Below are 21,990 nucleotides of genomic sequence, written 5' to 3' on the forward strand. Positions count from 1 at the left end.
CCGCATTAAAAAATAACCTCTAATCTGGAAAGAATTATAACCCACCACAGTATTTCACTGACAAGCTCCAGGAGAAATTGCGCTGCATAAGATTCAGAATGATGAACTTTCAAGAACTTTGGTAAAATTGTTAAAAGAAGAAGAACAAAAGAGTCTCTCCGGCCATTTTCCATAATATATTATCTTTATTGTTCTTTGAAGTAGCAAAGACCAAAGTGAAAAAGTTAAATTCAAGATGCCACATTCATTATAGACAGATTATTCATGCAGAGATAGTAGAGGGTCGGGTTTTACACTTTTCGTTTGTTCAGGTTATAATGTTTCTAATCTCATCAAACAATTACTTTCCCCCGTTCGACTCCACGCGGGTGTGATGAAATTAATACTTTGTCGTCCCACGTCATGACAAATGTTCAGTTCAGTTTTTAAAGGACCAGTGAGCCGGATTCATCAGTATCTAGAAAGTCTTCAGGAGAAACTACTGTACAGTGGCCTTAAGGCAGGGGTCTCACACTCAAATGATTATATTATCATTTCACAGTAAAAGTGTTGGTTTTCTACATATAGTTCATAAATAAAAAAACACATTTATGCTGCAAAATGAATCTTTAAATATCAACAGACACACATTTAAGAGGCGGGCCGCATGAAATCGACTGGGGGGGCCGCATGTGGCCCATGTGCCGTGAGTTTGAAACCTCTGCCTTAAGGTGTCATAAAAACACAAACTACTAAGTACTTTCTAAGAGCCAGTGTTTGAGCGACAGTACAACGTAACTTTTCATTTTCAGGTGAATAGATGCGATAGACCGCGACTCAATCCCACATACTGGACCTTTAATGTTCTCCTCCCTCGGGATTGTGGACGCTAAGATACACAGGAGAGATTACAGTACAATAACATTTTATATCTACTAAAAGCACACGTACAGTAACTGTTGTAAAACATCACCTGTTGTACACGTATATACAACAGGTGCATAGAAAACACCTGCTTCAAAACACAGTACTGTGCTAGAATAATGCGACGATGCATTTATGAAATACTCTGCTGCCTATACAAAAAATCTACAAGCGCTCGTTTTAGTATTCACATTATGAGATTTGTTAAAATGCACTGTATACATATATATATGTATATATGCATGTAAAAACAAAAACAAAATCACCAACAATCTCCAATGTGGCCACGGCACAGTCAATTTAACAACGTAGAATAACACGACGAATTGAATAAGTCAATTTACTCACAATAAACGGTGCGAAAGTCAAAATAAATACAGTTAAATGACGTTTAAACATAGATATAATGACAAAATATTAAAGACACTTAATTTGCAGACTGAATACAGAATTTGTCACATTTAATCATCAGTTAATTTAGTTATGATGTGGGGAAAAAAAGAGGAAATACTGGCAGTTTAACATAAAACAAAAGCAGCTGTGACGCCTGTTATTATCGAACACTCCCTTATTTACAGCCTCCCTTTACAAATCCATATTATCAGTACTACATTCAGCTGGTTATATGACTAAAAATGCACGTTAATGCGACGCACAAGGTAAAAATAACCCCATCCTCTGTTATCTACATATATTTAACTTTCCTATCACATGCTACCTCACCTTTGTCTTTAAAAGCAAAGAATAATGTCAAATACTGGAGTTGAATTATTTATGTGTAGCATGTTTCTTTGTGTTGGCATTTGAGACAAAAAGAACATTAAAAAAAAACAAAAAAAAAACAGTTAGTTATAGATCACCAGGCTGAGGCGGGACATTTGTTAAATGTCTAAATAACTGCACACAGAAGCACAAAACAACGTTTAGCCTTGTTTATGTTCCCACACAACCGTAAACTGCATTCTCAAATATACGTGCTAAGTATTTGGTGAAGAGACGTCGGTGTCTTTGTGAGACTTAAAGATCAGAACGACTCAGAAACAAACCAAAAGAAGTGAATATTTCACACGTCTACAGGTGTGTAGGACAAGAGTTTAGCTTTTAAACATGTCTGTTTATATTCTGAAGTCACGTTAAATCACGCGGGATTCTGTGGGATCCCAAATCCCTGGAATCTCCTCCCTGAAACCGTTTGACTGAACGCCAAGCGTGATGGCGACAAAGTTGTTTCTTTGTGTCTTTGGTCTCCCACGGGACAGGCATAAGATCAATTTGACACCAAACATCGCCGTCGTCTGTTGTTACCTTCTTAAATGACATGCTGGGGTGTTTCTATACAGAAGATGTTGATATTATGGGGAAAAACCATAACTGGTGCTTTACGTGCCTAAAATTTACCTGGGAGAAGATTCCAATAACGTTAAATGACCTCAAAACGCAGAAACACCATTTGTTTTATATTCCTGATGAAACGTAATAGAGAATGCAGTAAAGTTGTGTGGGAACGAGCTCTTGAGTTCATTTACCCAGTATGTTGCAGTTATTGTTAAAAAGCATACAAAGGCGACCAGACGCTCTGAATCACTAAGATCTTTAGCAGTGGTTGAAATGCAGTGGAGACACTGAAGTTACGATGACTTCTATCTGTAAAGTTTGGCTAAAGCCTGCTCTATATTTCACCTTTAAAGAAACAAAGCCTCTACAGGTGGTGGTGGTGGACGGATGTGAGATGCTTAGAAAGTCACTATCACTACATCAAAAGATGCCTTTTATGAACAAAAGATTGGATTCAATCCTTTAATATCAGGAGAGTAAATAAAGAAACTAAATGTGCTGTCCCTTTGTGTCAAAGGTTCCAAGATGGAGATCGTTTCATCCGACAAAGAAACAAAGTGAAGCAAACGGCACAGAAAATATTTAATTAGTTGTTCTTTTTCTATGTGAATTAACAGAAATTAATTTGCTTATTTTATTAATAAAAGACATGAAATCTCTCTCTCTCTCTCTGATATAATTGGATTTCTGCTCCACATATTTAATGCTAATCCTTCCCTTTTCTCGCTACAAACTAATAACAATGATCAAAGAGTAAGACAGCAAGGCTTTTATTGTGAAGCCCCTGCAGGATGTGCAATCTTTCTTTGAGATTTGATGCTAAATATTCTCACCTGCTTTTCCAATCATGTTTATTGTTCACGAATGACACCATGTCTTTGTGTGTGTGTGTGATTCTTTGTCAGATTCCACAGATCTCTCTCTCTCAGATTCCCCTCGCACACGTCCAAGCTAAGTGGAAACCTCGGAGTACCTTCAGAGCTCCTTGGGCTCGCCGTAGTCATTGTACATGACGGTGAGCGTCTGCTCGTCGCAGGCCTTGTGCACGTCCTGACCCATGTTTGACCAGTTCAGCCCGAAGACCTTCGTGTCGGTGTAGCGGCAGGACAGGAATTTGAGGGACATCCGGCGGAGGCCGATCTTGGGCTCCTGCAGGAGACCCTTGCACCACGGCGAGAGCTCGTCCAACTGGGAGAGGATGAGGCTCGCCTTCCTGTTGGAGCAGACGACACGTGGGATTAAAGGGTGCTCTGTTTAATATAATCCACACACAAAAACAGAGGACTTCCATCACGAATTGGTAGTAAATTTGAAAGGAATCTGGATAAAATCACTGCTCAGATGGAGACACAGGCAGATCCTGGCCCTGTTCAGACTCTGATCCTGAGTTTTCAGCACCCAGATCTGTCCTGAAAGTGTCTCCACACCTGATGACCCCGTCCTGTAGCAACATCCGCCCTCAGTGATCTGATCACATGTGGACGGCCTTAAATCAAGTAGATCCGTCTCCTGTGACCACACATTTTTCAAATCTGACATCTCTGTCGACATGTGTGTGTGTGTGTGTGTGACACAGAGAGATGAGATGAGTGAACCAAAGCTCTACTCACACAGAGAAACGTTTTAACCATTAAAAAAACAGAAATCATATGGTGATGCAAATATATTAACATGATAAGTGATTAGGTGAAAAAATAAACAGTGAAACTGCAGCAGATCAGAGGACCTCGGTCTCTAATGTGTCCTCTAAACTACCTACGAATGTGGTTTTTGTGATCAGATCTGAGGACACAATCGGGACGGATTGGAAGGGTTCAGACTTTGGTGTCGCTGAGGACGGATGTTAGTACCATGTCTGAATGGGGTTTAAGTCTAAGTAGATTGAAATGTGTCGCATTTGTCGCACAAACGGAACTTGAAACAGCCGAGGAGCCCGTGCTCCGTGCCGTTGACCCGCTCTGACGAGGTGACGGCTATAAATCGTGCTCCTCTCTGCACCAAACACACCCTCGACACCTGGATTTCCACTGCAGCGCTTTTATGTATGAGAATGCTATGTACAAACTCCTGCTCGAAGCTAAAAAGCCTTCCTCTCCCAAGCCAAACATCCCTCACATAAGTCCGGCAGCCAGTCAGCAACCAGGAAATGCAGTGGAGTGTGGGAATAGCTCGGTGCCAAGCGCCTGGAGAAAGATGGAATCTCAGTGTCGAGGCACATCGGCCGTCAGATATACTAGACCGTCGGCAGTCCATAAATCACCCTGTTGTTTTAGAATGACATCACCGCATGACAGAACCTAAAACCAACCACGTCCACCAGTGCTTCCTGTCTGAAGGAAGCTCGCGGAGTAAGGTGTACCGTTACTGACACATTCCTGCTTCAGCCCAAAGCACACAAAGGCCGCTGGAGGTCCGGGCAGGAATGATGAAAGTAAAAACAGTGGAAAAAATGAATGAATGAATGTATAAAAAAAAGAAAAGAAAAGTGAATGGCTGTGGCAAATATAAAGGGCTTGTCCTGGAGGAGGAAAACAGGCTAAGGGACAGCTGGAGGTAGAGGAGAGACCGTGAAATGCTTGAACTGGTCCTCGGGCCAAACCAGGCCAGCTGAAAAATCATCTCCATTAGTAACATGATGCACAGACTTCACATAAATATATCTCATAGGAACATCGAGTGCAATAAATAACCATTAAGCCTTATGCAGCCTGTTTGGCCCTCAAAGTGAAACCTTGTCAAGCTTTTTCGTCTGAAGTCAGACAAAAAAAGGCAGCGGGGGGAAGATTTCATTCATTCCACACCCGTTTTCTCCTCGTCCTGCGGCCAAAGCAGCACTTTTACAGCGCGGCGTACCCCCGCGCTGCCAATCCACACGTCTGCTGGACGCAGCAGAGCCACAGCACATCACACTGATGAACTGATGACACATCGAAGCACCCAGGCCACACGGTCACCGTGCACCAGCGAGAGGCGATGAAGGATTTATGGACGTTTGATCAAACCCATAACTCAGACAAACACTTCGGTGCGGAAAATGTGGAGGCGACATAAAACACGTCGTGTGAATCGATCGCAGTTTCTCACCTGGTTGTCATGAGGCCAATCTGATGCAGGTGTAGTGACGATGATGATGATGATGATGATGATGATGATGAGGATGACGGGAGGGTGAAAATGACAGGAAAACAAAGATGACCATGAAAAGGGAGACGATGCCGGGGAGCTGAAGACAATCCGGATGAAATGAAATGATGACGAAACAAAGAAACACAAAACATAAAAGTAATGGAAGTGAAAATGTCAGCTACGTGTTTGCGTCTGAAGACTTCCAGGTGAAACCGAAGTATACCACAAATGTTTATGCCTAAAGAAATGTGCTGTAATAAGTCATGATATGACCATGATGTGTTGTTAGGGGTTAAGAAAACGTTAAATTGAAACACTGGTTTAAGCCAGTTTATTCTGATTTTAAAGCTGTAGTGTGTAACTTTTCAATAATGCAATGTAAATCACAAACAAATTCATCAACAACAAAAATGGCCAACAGTTGTGCGAAAAAGAAATTAAAATGTTTATGTACGAACTGCAAACTGTTTAAGCTTTGAGTTTGTAATTTGGCCTGTTTCTGTAGCATTTCCACACCTGGGATGCCAGACGAGTTAGTCAAATGCAGCTTGTTACTGAACAAAGAAAGCCTCACTACCCCTCTTAAAAACGTCTCGACCAGAGGAGATGTGACTGTAAATTTGAAATTAGTTGCAGATGTGGCTAATTTGCTCCTCAACAGGTAAAAAAACTGAGTGGTAGATAACCATTGGTAACCTCTCTCTCTAGTATCATATCATAGTCTTGTCATGTGTTAATTTCTCTGGTCCATCCATCAATTATCTACTGCTTTATCGTACACCGGAGGGTCTCTGGGGTGGCTGTGCCAATCTCAGCTGACATAGGGCGATAGGCGGGGTCACACCCTGGACAGTTTGCCAGTCCATCGCAGGGCCACACACACACATAGAGACAAACAACCATTCACTCTCACATTCACACCTATGGTCAATTTAGATTTTTAGATTGACCAATTTACCTAATCCCCATATTGCATGTTTTTGGACCGTGGGAGGAAACCGGAGAAAACCCATGCACACACAGGGTCCGAACGGGGATGCTGCAAAGGTACAAAGTGTACTAACCACTACACGTCAGAGGAAACAATATCAGCTATGTAAATGCAGTATCTATAAGAGTACTAACGTCTCCCTCCCTCTGTGTAGAGTCAGTCTCTGTGTTGCTTTGGATTCGTTTGGAACTGCTGGACTCAAGTTTTTGAACCGATTTGTTTTCCATGTTCTCAAATCAAGTCCATTTTGAACACTACCTGCTGAGTTGAATTTGTTCTGGAAACCTCTCACGTTCAGAATGTCCCGTACGTGAAACATGTCATAATTACGAGTTCTGCTTGAACCCAGCTTTGTTTATTTTTAACTTGTGTGTTCCAGCCACTGTGGCAAGGTAATATCCTCCTGTCAAGCTCTCGTCCGTATGATAACCCACAAGCCCCCGTTTTCCCTCCTTGATTTTGTTGATAATCTTTGAGTTTTGTTGTGTTTTCAGCTTACACTTGGCACTGATTGATGCCCTGTGCAAATACAGACCCTGTGGATTCCTCTGCACTATTTCACCTCCCGTCTTACACGTCCTCCAAATCAACTGCTGTTCCGTAAACACAGCACAGCACATTGCCATACTTCCTGGTACGCGTGCGTGTTATTCTGGTGCCTGTCAAAAATCGGCAAAACATTTAAGCGTAGCCCCGTGTTTTCGTTGGCATTCCTCGCTAATTTGCAAACCATTTGTACATATAGAAACACACGAGAAGCATCGTCCTCTACGCAGTTGCCTGGCTAATGCTAATGAGTGCTTTGCATGTGTAGCCAGATTATTATTGGAATCCGAGTGTACTTTGAGGCTCATATGTACACACGGACGCTCAGCAGGACGACATCCCCTTCTTGCAAAGCATGTTGACAATAAGATAACAACTTAAACAGCCTCCGTGTTGCTTTCAGCTTCGGAACAGCCGTAACCACGTCAGTCCTCTTGGACAGAGTCGAGACTGGTAGCGCTCGCTCTGCCACACTGTCATTCAGATCATTCTTCTGAAACCTCCTCAGGATTTCAGTGGTTTTTTTTCAGGAAATCTGCTAAAATTTGTTTGCTTTGAATGAAATAATATTAAATAAAAAAAGTGGTCTGCGATTCCTCCATTTGTCAGGAAAGCGGCGGATCATTTCTCTGGTTCCAAGCAGCAACGGTTGTCATCATAAACCAACATGTCCGTGTGTCGGAGAAGAAAACTGTCTCCATGATACAACGGGATGAAAAGAAGGTATTTGTGTGTGGATACAGTACACACACACACAAAAGAACTGTATTCTATTTGTTAGTCATGAACACACTAAATGCCTGCAACACAGTCTCAAATGTTGGAAGAGAAGAAAGTTAACCATTGGGTCACATCAACATCACCTTTTCTTTCTATTACACATTTTTGTTGAAAGCTGCTCAACAGTCCATGGTCCTCATTGTCTGATTGTAGCACTACTTGACTCGATGGGACATCGAAACTGCTGTGACGTCGTTTTTATGCGCGACATAAACACACAAACCAGTGACGGGCAAAGCAGTTGTTTACGGTGTAACTGAATCATTAGAATCAGTAAATTTGTTCAAAGAATCGTTCAATACTTCCTGCATGAGCACAGACTCTGAACTGAACTGAAATACGACTGAACATGTTGTGATTCGGCTCACGATCGCTGGCTGTAAGCAGTGCTGTCACTAAATACAATAGACTCCTCTGTTAAATAGTGAGATTTTAGGCATTTGCTTTGCTAAAAGTTGGCGATTAATGCACGTTTTCAGGATTGGTAAGGATTTTTTTAACTGATCGACAGTACGGCATTGTTCGCTTTGATTCTTGTGTCGTGACGTCGCGCTCATCACTCTTCCAGTGACGACACTCTCTGACCAATCAGTGGCCGACAGTCTGCTGACGTCACACATTTTAGTATCGGCTCAGCTCGCTTAAACGAATAACACCAGGTACCAGGTACGAAGTCTATGAAGCAACTCTGTCGTTACACCAGCAGAATGATGCCAGGCATCATATTGGTGCAATCGTGCGTCTCCCCAAAATTCCAGTCAAAGCCTCTGCATCAATGGTACCTTATATGCAAATCACCCATGGCATGAACATTGATGCTCCCCCATTCCATCACACCTAGTCTGAATAGCCTTTTCTGTCTTTGGCACATAGAATTCAAAATCTATTTTCCTCCAATACAAGAACACATGTACAGAACACATTGTGTCTGCCATCCCCATTCCATACTTCCTTTGTTATCTTGTACATTTGTGTGTTTGTACTTTCATTTCAGTGTGTTCATGATATTATAAACTGAAGCTGGAGAAAGACCAAAATAGGTCAACGTGATCCATGCCAGTCATTTTCTAAATTTGAACGTTTCCAGTAAAAACGCGAAGAATCTACTTTTAGACTTTATCGTTTATCTTTAGCTCAGTGTTGTTATGACTTTTTCCAATTTGAAGTGAGCAGTCAAAACAGCACCATCTCCAAGTGCGGGCAGATGAGGTTGTTTAAATAATTAAGCAATCAACACAATGTATTAGGGTTGCTAATAATGGGAGCTTTTTACTGGAAATTCTGTATGTACTGTAGGTCAAACTATTTAGCATAACGGACACCGATAAATCACTGAATTTTTGAAAAACAACCTGTGTGTATTTTCGTCTTCTTTTCGACTATAAATAGTCGCAGTGGAAAGGTAAACAGTCTGCGGTGATTGTGACTGAGAGAAAATTCCAACCATGACTACAAATATTATCACAAGCTCTCGTCTGATGAGAGATACCGTCATGTGGAGACAAAGGAATCAAATGGTTTTCAGTTCATCAAAGGGCAGCAAGGACACGGTCAGGACTGCAACGTCCAGGCTTGGAGGATTTTCCTTTCAGCCCAGCCAATATGTCTAATGTTTTTGTGAAAACAAACGTACAGCGGGCCTTACACAATGAGGGCGATGACAAGACCCGGGGCCCCTTTGGTCAAACCTCGGCGCGGCGACCTCACTGTGAGTTCGCGGTTTGACTTAAAATGCATCACGCAACGGTGGAATGAAACAGGAAACAACAATGCGGCTGCCAACCGGTCTCGTCAGTGAGATTCGATACGTTTCTAAAAACAGCAGATCTGAATTTCTGCTGCTGCAAGAAAAACAAAGCCACATTCAGTCCGGTCGCTTGTCTCCTGCTTCTTTGGGGCAGACATGGGTTTATATTCAGCCCGGAGCCTGTGGAGACTTCTTCTTATCTGTGTTTTGACTGGTTAATGAAAATCACATTTTCTTAGGTTTTTCATTGTCTGTGGCAGAAAAAAGTGGGATTTCTCCTCGTTATGAGAAGCCGAGCTGATTCAAGGAGATGGAACTGTGTGAGGCTGTAAGTGGATAATGTAGTGACGTGTGTGTTTGTGTCAGTGGTGCCATAGATCGGATTTGTTTTGTATATTCTCTCTGTAGGAGCCAAAAAAATGATGATTTAAGAGTAAAAAAAACACACTAAATAACATGGAAACAAAAAGGAGAGAGTGAAATGAACACTGCACAGTAAGTAAATGCTGCCGCTCTGAATCAGAACAATAGCAAAAAACCTTGTTTGATACGTTGGGAAGCAGCATGGAATCATGGGAACTGTCATCTTCTTGTCTTGTTTGGTTCACTTGAGCTTTATCGGGAGAGCTTTGGTGGCAGAATACACAGCAAACACGTGAACAAAACACACACAGTAAAATATTTAATTCAAGGTTTGCCCTGGATATTATAGCAGAGAGACTGTAAAACGGACTACATCAATAAAAAGTGACCAATATAATGAGACGGTCCATTACTTTGAATAGAAATATGGATTACTATGAATTTAAAGAGTGTTCAAAGTATAAGTTCACTACTCATCAAAATACACAACATTTTAAGGCATAAATGTTAAATATCGCAGTATATATTAATGTTTCATCACATTAAGCTTAACAATTGCGATGAACCTGCAATAACAGCACGAGTGGCTTAAAAATAACCTCTCCATTAACCCCCAAAACATGTCAACATGCCTGTGATGCCAAAGACGTAAATGTAAAGCATCAGAGAGGTGATAAATACCGGAGTGCCAACCCACGCACCCACCAATAAACCCAATATTTCAAGCCTGGTGTTTCCATATTTGGAAATATCCATCATTATCATCATCATTTGACTCTAAAATGGGAGCATACTTTATAAAAATGAACATCATGCTGTATTGAAGTAGACCTGAAAGTACTGATTTAGTCCATTAATACCTCAGGAAATTATTTACTGACATCATATATCAAGTTACCCTCAGCCTGAGGACAAATCTTAATCCTCAAAAAGCCATTGAAAGTCACGAGGACCCGCCAAAATATCCCCACAAGGTCAAAATGCTCCTCACAAAATAGGTTTGTATCAAAACATGTCCTCAGAGGCTGCCACAGACAGACACACTCGCTCGAGCACGCACACACACACACACATACACACAGACAAACAGACTTAAATCAAAAGTGACAAATGGTATTTCAGTCAGAAAATTCTCGACAAAACCAAACCACACACACTTTGTGCCAAGGCTGAGTTAGAGAGGACTTTCTGTCATTTTTTTGTCTCTTTTTAAAAGCGAGGGGAGGCAAAAATATTTTTCAATAACGCCATAACATTTCAGCATGATGTAAATCAGATGATTTAAGAGAGAACTATAGACATCTGAGCAGACTTTGGTCTCTGTTTACGGCCTTGAGGAAATCTGGGGGGAAGACTTTGACCAATCACAGCGAGGGTGCCCCACATTGATTATTTTATTGCACATGTACATGTCAAACATTAGCATTTAATAAAACTGAGGATGAGACTCAACAATCGAACTATTTTTTTTAGTGATGCTGTCTCCTGCAGCTTTAATCTGACCCACCACAGTAAATCTGACTGTAACCCAGCATTCTGGTTGCCAAGTCAGAGTCACTATCCGATAGAACATGTTAGTTTTTTTTTTAGATTATTTGAACCTGCAGTATGGGTTTGGTGCTTGTTTATGTCAGATAGACAAGCACTAAAAATCTAGACCTAGATCAGCCAAAACTACCAAAAAAGCACAAGAAGGATTGGGATTTTTCCAAAAATCCCACAGAGAAAATGCACTTAACAAATCAGACTTAATCGAAACCTGATTGAAGACATGATCGGATAAGAGACCAAGGTGTCCAAAAAAAATGATGCCATAGCTGCAGTGCAAACTCTCTGTGGGTTTCATGATTTCTGAGAAACGCCGAAATGCCGAAACAAAACAAGCGCGCGTTGACAATGACTAATCACGGCAACCAACACAGCGAAAACAAAAGTGTTTCAACAGTGAAATTCTCCAACTGCAAAGGATTACTTGGGTCAAATAAACAGTAGAACCTCGGCTCATGCCTGCTGTTCATCAGGCCACCAATGCTGTGATATTTTACACCAACAAACTGTTGGCTTGGAGGCCTTTTCGGTACCAGGCCAACGTCAATACTGGATATTTGGATCAGTCAGAAACGCTGCATTGCCATTGTTTTTGCTCAAAAATGATATCAATGGTACTCTGTCCTGGCATTGGCTCAACCCTTTACTGTATCTGCTGCATTTGTTTTCCCCCGGTGGTCAGACAACGTCAGAGAAAACAAGCCGTCTGACGCTGTGGGAACATTGTTGGGCACGCTCACAGACTCACAGCGGTGGAGCTGTGAGGCCATTAGCCTCTCCGCTCCATCCACTCCCTTGGTAACAATAGACAGCACACAACTCTGGTTCCTCACACCAACCAGATACATAGGAAAGACTAATGTTCACTTGAGGACTGAGCCAAACAAACCATGTTTATACTTCCTTCCCCCGTTGCTAGGCCTCACCTTGAACGCACTTCACTTGTGCTTTTCCAATTCCGAGGTGCCTTTATTAACGTTAATCACCCTTCCCTTTGACTAAATTGGGAGGGGGAGGGGGGGCTGTTAATCTAAGTGTATTTTAATGGAACACTTCAGAAGCAACTCCCTCAATTACATCAACTCTTTCCAACACGGGCCTTATTAAAAGCAACCTTTTAAAATTAAGGTGGAGGGGGAAGCCACAGACGGAGTGAGAAACACTGAGAATTAAGGGAGCCTTGGATAATCAGTATCACCTGCACAAGTGAAAGCGTGCGCCACAGACCGCCGTTTATAAGAATATTTTATATCAGACACATGGCTCTATTTATAAAACATTAGGCTACACTTTTACATTATGGGAACCTGTCCTGAGTTTGAGAGAAAACAAAACCGGGGGCCTCCCTGGCTGCGCGTTGCTAAATGGCCCCATTGATGTCATAGAGGTGAAGCTCATTCTGTGTCTTAGTCCATTTAAATTGATTTCCTCTGCAACTCCTAACTCACACAAACAACTGCTAACAATCAAAGACAGCACTTTAGAAGCTGGGAGCAGAACATCTGCCCACCTTTGAGAATCTAAACAAGACTTGGACACAACTGGGCTTTGTGTGGGCCCACACCGTGGGGATTTGGCTGCGTGAGCCATTTAGCAAAACAATAAAGGCGATTTGGAACAAATGTTTTGAGAAATGTGTGAAAGAAATCCCGTGGTTAGGCTGAATTACCTTTGTTTTGGTTCTGTTTGGAGAGAGAAAAAAAGAAATGCTACCCTCTTTCAAGTGTTGTGTGTATCACTGTGAGGACCAAAGAGCAGCCAAATACAGAAAGCAGGCAAAAACAACTGAAGGCCCAGATAATCCCTTCAGGGCAGGTGGGGACCAAAACAGAGCTAAAAGGAAAGTAAATATGTCTTGTATCAGGGATCCTCAAACACATTTCCAAATTAATTTAGGTTTGTTTGCCATGGTTGTCTCAAAAGGTGGAAGGATGATGTGTTTGTGATTGACTTCCTCTGCTGTAGCACAGAGGAAGGGTGAAGGGTGAAAGAGCTGAGCCACTGTGCAAGGTGAAGTAATACAAATTGTTATCTTTCCAGAGTTTACTGAGATGTAAGGACATCTACTTGAAATGTCCTTCTCACAGAGAGAAGGCCATTTCCTTCTCTCTCAGAGCTCTACACCCCCCCCCCCCCCCCCCCCCCCCCCCATTATAATACAAGCCCTAATCTCAACCGAGCATTTAAATGATATGCCTTCAGACATTCAGCTAATGCCCTCATTATGAAGTGAACGGCAAGATGACGCTGATTTGTTTTGCTGTTGATGCTGGGTCGAACACAGCGGAGGCAACGTGTTGCCCTTCAGCAACACTCACATAAAGAGGGACGGTGTTCATCATAAATATGTTGTCAGGTTGTAAAACTGCAGTGGAACTCTGTTGCCTGGACGACGCTGCATTCTTGCACAGGTGGTGCCGTGTTATTTTACACAGTAGTAAAGAAAAATGCGGGGTGATATTCTATATTTTCGTTAGTGAAACAACATCCAACAGTCCATCTTTCAGTACTTTTCAGACTGCGGCCCCCCCCTCAGGCCACCCAGTCTTACTCAAGACATAAATCTTCAAAAATGGGTCACAAGTATAGATTTTCATTGAAAAAAAAAACCTGGTTTTGCTTTGGATACACAAATCTCACTTGCTAGCCAGATCAATGTTGGTGTCCTCAAGAGGCAGCTTTAATGATATAAGGAGTTATGAATCGAAAGACACACTTAATGGTATGTAGTAAGTCTTCCACAAGCAGTTGGACGATGAGTGCCGTCTATAAATCATTGTTAGGATTGGAAGAGTTTTGTCACAGGCAGTAGGGGGTAAAGTAGTCACTGATGGAGCATAGCTGTACATTTAGTCCAATCCAAATTTGCCATATGTTTATTTTTATGGACTGCACAAAGCTAAATCAGTTTTTCCCGGCTTTTCCAAGATATTTGAAATTGCTGGGGACTGTTTTTTTTTTCTTTCTTCTTTTTGAATGAACCGTCTGCTGAAATTACACTCGAACATTTTGTTCACAGCAAAGTGTGATCCGTCCCAGACTCTTGTCGAGTCGCCACTTCTCTTTAATCTCGCAGCCCAGCTGTGCCACTATGGTTTGGGGTCATCAATGTCAATTGCACCAGTTCAGACTGAGCAGCTGATTGATGGCACACACACACACGGACACGTTTTGTCTTTGTGTTATATGAAAGTATAACTCAGGGCAGACCAATAAAAATGTTGTGTAATGTTTGATAAATTTCGCTTGAAGGAATTTCTGAGGTTACGCGTCAGGAATGCGAGCATTACTGAAATACAACCTGAATATCAATTATTGGACATTTAGTTTCAGTCATGTTGCTTTTTTGGCGAAACAAAGGCATACAATCAACATCCATGCACTAAAAATGCCTTCTGCTGTTAGCTTTGCTTCAATAACTTGCTCAAGTATTTAAACTACAACGGTACCTGGGTCCCAGCTCGTCCTCACACCTCCAGGTAAACTCTCCGAAGCTCTCGTAGCGCTGGTTGTAGTGGTAGAGCACGCGGTGCAGCGTCGGGGCACCCAGGTCCATCAGAGTGTTGTAGGCCGTCTGTTGCTCCTTCCCACTGGTGTAGCCGTTGAACAGGTTATAGATCTTGTCGGCTATTTCTGGAATGGTAAAAACGAACAGCAACTTTGAGCGTGAGATCACTTACTTCACACAGGAGCTGCGAACGACACACAAACGGCTCACTTGTGTTTACCAAACGGGTGTGCTGGTGCTACTTGACACTAAACAATCCTCCGGGGAGGACAAATGAAGAAGATGTAACGGAAGTGTCTGGACAGTGAGCGACTTTGCTGCTATTTTGGAAAAAAAACAACCTGTTAGGGTTCGATGTGCGTTTCCCTTGGGTGGGAACTGTTTCCTTTGTTTCTGCTGACAAATAAAGCTGCTTTCCTGATGGCATTCTGTGTTTCCCAGGCCTGTTAGTTTGGGACAATACTGTCATTACACACACACTTACTGTTAATCAGTGTGATTTTTTTGTTTTTACATTTTGGGAGGTTGAAGGGCACTTAAAGCTGCAGTAGGCAGAATGACCTGGAAGAGTCATAGCCAAGGCTCTTGTCCCTGAACATGAACACACACACACTTCATACCCGTGAAGAAAAGAACGAGGAGGAGCAGATGTGACTGACAGCTCAACTGAGTTATTCCCTTGTCACAGTGACATCTAACCCCACCTTGTCAACCACAACGCGAACCAACAGCCAGTTACCCGCTATGGTGGACACCTCCCTCAGTCGCTAGTCCCAGAAAACCCCCCAAAAAACACACCAAAAATACCCAGAGTTAAAATATTAATCACTTCCATCAGTCTTTTGCAGCCCAAAAGGTCACAGATATGTGAATAAAAAAATAAAAAAAAGTGTATGGTAGCCACTGATAGACGAAAATGTCATGACACCACTGTATGTGAACTCACAAATTAGTCAAGTCAAGCATATAAACATAATAAAAAAACATGACACAGACCATAATATGGTCATTTTACTTTATATTCCTCTTGGCAAAGAGCTGCCCATACTTCTAATTCTATTTTCCCTCTCTCTCTCCCTCTCTCTCTCTCTCTCTCTGTCTCTCTCTGGCTCTCCTTCCTCACCTTGTGCTTTGACGTCGTCCACAGTGGGACATGGAGTTTTGATGGTGACCTCACTTGGACTGGAACGGCGTCCTGTGTTGTCTACTGCCCACAGCCGGAACCTGCACACACACACACACACACACACACAACAGGGTCATCTGTATCTTCAGCAGAGAAGTTGAAGATGAATGTTTCTTTTTATTTATCAGCAACAGCAGACGTCAGATGTTTGCTGCTTCCGCTGCTGTTGATCCAATTAAAAAGTCTCCCCTCAGTGGAGTACAGAGCAAATCTTCACAGAACTAATCAGCTGTCATTTCACTGAATGGATATCGCCACCTAGTGGCCAAAATGCAACTTGCAGTCACCTGCAGCAAAGCATGAAGCTGCCGCTCACACAGGAGCAGAGGTCAGAGAGATTTTAGCATCACTATGGAGACAGAGGTTCACTCAAAACGTAATGACAGATCCGTGTTTTTATGAGATAAGATAAGATGGAGAAGCACAGACAACTTACATGTATGTGGTGTCAGGCTCCAGGCAGCGAATGATCATGCTGACAGAAGTGGACAGGAGGTTGGGGATGTCGCCCAACATCACACATGGAGACCTGGCTCCTGACAGGATGTCATCCACGAAGCTCAAAAGGGTTTCTGCGAGAGAGAGAGAGAGAGAGAGGGACACAAATCAGCCAAGGATTTCCATAGATGAACACAGCGTTCTAATGATGATGAAGACGGAAAGTCTTGTAGATAGATACTATGAGTGTGTGACAAAGAGATTTTATTAATAAAAATGATTAGATACAGAAAACAGACATTGATTAAAATGCAACATTTAAACCTGTGATTAAGTACAATAAAAATTTGGACCAGTGGGAATGAGGTATACGTTTAAAAATGTGATTTTTTTTTGAGGCCTACATCTTTCCACGCTCTGGATTTGCCCATCGATTTATTCAAGCCTCTTACGTGAAAGGGAAGGAACCCTGTGACCTCCTCTCTGCTTAGGGACTCCCCTTCCTGCTACTCATGCTGGTGGTGACACATGCAGTTAGCAATGTTTTCCCAGCTGGCACTGCGCACGTCAAGAGGGCATTTGGCCACCGGGGTGAGTGTTATTCGCTGCGAAGAGAGGAAAAACCCTCTCCTCGGAAAAGTCAAGACTGTGTGTGTGTGTGCAAGGGTTGCACGAAGTGATGCGTGCTCTGAGGTGGTCATCTGTGACCCTCTTCCGCACAAGCGGCGCCTGTCCGTGTGTATTTACACTCCATGTGTGTGTGTGAAGTGATGGATGCCCCGCGGTGATCACCTGCGCCTTTCTTCCACAAGAGCCTCACCTCTGTGTGCGTGTAAATATCAGCATGTGAGAGTGATGGCTGCTCTGAGGTGGCCGTCTACGTCTCCCCTCGCTCGTGTCGTCAGTTGCTAAACTGCGGGCCGAGTAGCAGGGAGGATGAAATAGCAGCTGTCAGAGCGAGTGTTTGCTCAGGGACAAGACTGACGTACCAGTGAAAGATATAAACAGTGTTGGAGATGTAAATGAAAAGTGACATTGTGAGGCTTTGCACTTAAAATATTAATTGCAAATCGGGTTGGAATATCCGTTTCGTGTGTGAGGAGGCGTATAAAAAGGAGACAGTGTTTGCAGGTTTTTGCTGGAAAAAACACTCCGTTTCAAAGCTCACTATGTTGAGTATCTGAGCAGGTTGAGGTCGAAATCCCTGCATACACCGCCACAACGGTCAGTCATCGGGCAGTCATGGCTGTCCTTGTCAGTGCGGCACTGGCAGTGTTGGCCCTCGTTGGAGTCGAGTGACGACCAGTCGTGACGTCACCTACAAAAGCCTCAAGATTCACAATTTGACCTGCAACTGGACGACACCTGCTGTCAATCACACGTGCCATGCTTCATCATCTATTTTCCTTGCGATGAAACACATCATTTCCAAAATTGGCATCATGTTCTGTCAAAGATGAGTTGAAACTAGACCATTAACTCCTCAGAAAAAACATTTACTGAAGTGGAAGCTATGTTCCCATAGACCCATTCAAACTGAGTTGCCCCCTGGTGGCTAATCATTACTTCCTGATTAGCTTCACCTGACACAGACTAGGTCCACTTTTTAGACACAGTGTATGGTTGGAGTTGATAGGAGCGAGCCTGGCCCATGGCTTTATAGGCGATTCCACCCGTTGAGAGAGACATAGCTCCAGCAAATTACAAGACAAAAAGAGACGTGGAAAAGATGAAGCAGCAAAAGGCTAGCGCACATCACATCATCCATATCTTCTTCATTTGATTGTTGATGTTTGGACGGAAATAAAGTCAAACTGTCTCATCAGTGTGACGAGATAAACGAATGCTGCCAAAACTATCATCCACTTTCCCCCTTTTTCAGTGACAAATACACACTTCTACCTCCTGCTGGTGAGCAAAGTCATTTGCCTTTATGCAAGAGCAGGAAGGACGTGCCGGTTGCTTTACTGGCTGCAGAGCGAGTGCAATTTGTTTTTCGCGTCAGAGGTTGGTTGATGTTCTTTGCCGTTGCCCTGTGACAAACTTCAAATCATTTACCGTCTGTCAAGCATTTCAACGATGCACATTCACTTCAAATTCATAAACGCATCAACTACGTTTACCGCAACCATCTCATAATTCAGGCCACGGTGAGGCTAACTACAGCAAAAAAAAAGACTTTAATGAAAACAGTGTGGATGGGACTATAGGGCTCGAGTTTTGCTCATTTTTAGCCATCAGTGGCACAAATTCAATCTTTTCCTGGCTGGGGAATACAGTGGAAGAAAACAGCATGGGAGCTGTTTGTTTTCTTTTACAGCTACAGCAGAGCGCAAGAACAACACAGGACAGAAAAGCGCTTAAACAATTTCCTCTTTAGGATGAAAAGCTTTTCGGTGTTGCTTATTGACTTGAAAATGTCCACCACAGCTTGGACAGCATCATTTCTGACCACTTGTGCTCTGCATTGATATGGCACTGTGCAACCTGTTGTACCTACCTACCTAGTTACCTAGCTACCTAGCTACCTACCTTACCTACCTACCTCAACGTATAATTGTCTAATAATCAGTGAAAGAACGGACAGGAAAGGAAAAGACAGCGTTCTTAAACATGAAAGAAACATCGGTGTGTAATAAAACTTGGGTCTTAATGTTGTAGTTTTGGAAAAATGGACTGTCAGACAGGTTGTAAATAAATACTGAGCTTAGTCGAACATTATTTGGAGCATAAAAAATACGAGACAGGATTACAACGCGAACTGTTGTTGTAAAAATCAACGATTGCTTTAATCCTCACAGTCGGAGCGTGAAACTTCCATTTTTACTTTGATCTATGCACTAAGGTGCACTCTTGGTCATTTTTTTACCTCCAAGTAACCGGGTTTATATACTCAGGATAAACTGTTGGCTTGTTACATCCTGACTGCTCATATTTCTTGCCCTTTCAGACTTCATTTTAGCGACATTGATGTGTTTTCTGAGCACACCTGCCAAAAAATTAAAGGCGAGTCCGTTAAGTTGTGATAAACAGGAACTCTCTTTAAGAAAACTCACCCAGCAAAAACATTATATTGCTCCATTGCACCATATTGCACATTTGGCCCCACCTCAATCACTGGTGTCAAGGCACATATTTTGCCTTTGGCAGTGTCAAACGGACTGTGATTAGAAAATTGTTAGCCAAGTACAGACGGATGATCCATTCTCACACATTCACATCCGGTATTGTCTGCTCTCACTCCCAAACCGCCTTTCTCACATGGTGCAAAGTTGTGGAGGAGGAGGAGGAGGAGGAGGAGGAGGAGGAGGAGGAGGAAACTGGCTTGACGCCGGCTGTTCATGAACTCTTTAACAGGACTTTGCTCAAACACAAAGGCGTCAGCCCATTAAAACGCAGCACTGGTGGAGATGTAGACGTCTGAAAGACATGAAAACAACCATGTACCTTTGGATCACCTTGGTCTGTGGTGGACTAAGACGCGTAAAATGATTTCTTTCTTCCGATCCTTTCTTCCTTTGTGGGTTCAAGTGCTGCCATTCAGTCCAACCTTTCCTGCCAATCTCCCTCTGTAAACAACCTAAAGCAGCAGAAGTGCAGTAACACGGCCTGGTTTGAGGAGCCCCCCCCCCCGCTATGCACAGTCCTGCGATGGGTGGCCTGCTGGACAGGAGAACAGATACTCGACACAAACAAATATCTCGGTCAAAAGAAATATTCAACACTGAACGCGGTGTCCTGCCATGGCATTTATGGACATGACTCAACACCATGGAAATAATAAAGTTCATATAAAAAAACAAAAAACTGTTTGAGTGTTTACTTTAATGTGCAGATTGCTGACGGACAGCGAATAAAGTTAAACCGACTCTAGAAGTGTAGCTTTGCCGTTTGCTGATTTGGCTTGGTGCCGTCAGTCCGATAAAAGTGAAGCATTCTGATGTTTATTTTTCATCTTTATGTCTTCTTATCACACAATTATTTCATCCGTGGGCTTGAGTCCTAACTATTTGTCGGTGTGAATCTCTGCCCGTGCAGATTTATTATGATTCCACGTCCACTGGATAGCTTCATAAACCTTGTGAGGAACGCTCCAACTCCAACAGAGCGAGGATATCCTTGATTTACAGGGAGTCACAAAAGTCATCTCTCATCATAGCGCTGCTTATAAAACAATTATCAGTCAAAATGTGTATAGTGTACAGTGCTCAGCATTTTTACTGTGGCAAAGCAGTAGCTGAATGACGTTTTTGCAGAAAAATGATAAAAAGAAAAGAAAAAGAAGGTTTGATTCATGACATCCTGGAAGTGACAACTAAAGTGTTGGCAAGATAAATGAGCACATTTGGTGTCACTCAGAAAATAAACTGAAATATATTTTCTCAGTTGTTTTTTTTCAGTTGGTTGTAATAGGCTGCACTTTCCACCATCCACCAGTCTGCATTTTATTCCCTCAGCACTGGCCAGTTGGCCTGACCTGAAATTATACTTAAAGGACCTTGAACGGTTCTGTTGGGAAGTGACAGGACATACTCTGAATGTGGAAGTCAAAACGCATGAAATGGAAATAGAATATTGTTGATTTCATATTTTAAATAAGGGGCGTAAATACTGATACCGGCTGTCAGTCACACTGGTGTGTCCACTCATATGAGTCGTGCTTTGTCAATTTACAAAGTCTATTTTAGAGGACCCGAAACGAGCAAGTGAAACCATTAACTCCCTAGGAAAATGTTTACTGATATTATAAATCAAGTGGGAAATGGAAGAAGAGTTATTTTTGTGGCCATTTTAATACATTCTGATTTCAGAGCTGGCAGAGTTTGACTTTTTTTTAAATATACGGCCATGTTTGTGGTGCGACGCAGGACAAATGGAGCACATCCAGTAAAACTATTTAGAACAGAGCAGGGTCAATAAAAAAAGAAAAATCCCTCCCATTCAATGAGATTTTCACTGCCAGTGATGGGAGCTCTCCGCTGTGCAAAAGATTTGAATGTTCAGTTTGTAGAAATCTTGCTTTAAACCACCTTCAAACTACATTTTGAATCAGATATTTTGTTATGCAGATACAAAAAAAAAAAATCCGATTTTTCTGGCAATCTGAGTTGAGTGTTACAAATAAAACAACAGGCAAGATCAAATTGACTTTCTTTATAAAGATAACGGTTTTAGATACATTCAAGCCAATGAAAGTGACATCAAGTCCCATGTGGAGAAGATAAGATAACACAACACACACCACAAACAGACTGAGGAGATCCCGTTCTGAGGACTTTGTCATTCAGCTGGAGTTGTTTACCCTCAGCATTCTTAAAGTATGATTGGTTGGAAAAATCAAGGATTGCCAGGAGACTGATGTGAGTTATGGGATGTCTCACCTTTTGAAGTATTGCCTGCTGCTGTCAGTTCAGTTGTGCAGGCCTGGACCCTTTGTGTGCCTGTGTGTGTGTGTGTGTGTGTGATCGTGTGCAGACCCTTCCAACCAATCTCGTGCTGTTGTCCTCGGCTTCTTAATA

General features: G+C 42.5%; 1 protein-coding gene across 6 annotated transcripts in view; it reads right to left on the reverse strand.

Annotated features, from left to right (window-relative positions):
• Positions 1-316: 316 nt before the first annotated feature.
• Positions 317-21,990, reverse strand: part of astn1 (astrotactin 1) — a 384,487-nt gene continuing 362,813 nt past the window's right edge. For all 6 annotated transcript variants that reach the window (XM_058632934.1, XM_058632930.1, XM_058632932.1 and 3 more), the window contains 4 exons: positions 16,470-16,605; positions 15,971-16,071; positions 14,789-14,972; positions 317-3,451 (listed from right to left, as the gene is read on the reverse strand). In XM_058632934.1, the coding sequence (XP_058488917.1) occupies positions 3,214-3,451; positions 14,789-14,972; positions 15,971-16,071; positions 16,470-16,605 (659 nt within the window). In that variant the 3' untranslated portion in view covers positions 317-3,213. The remainder of the gene's footprint in view (positions 3,452-14,788; positions 14,973-15,970; positions 16,072-16,469; positions 16,606-21,990) is intronic.

The sequence above is a fragment of the Solea solea genome, chromosome 1, assembly GCF_958295425.1.
Source record: "Solea solea chromosome 1, fSolSol10.1, whole genome shotgun sequence".
Lineage (NCBI taxonomy): Eukaryota > Metazoa > Chordata > Actinopteri > Pleuronectiformes > Soleidae > Solea > Solea solea.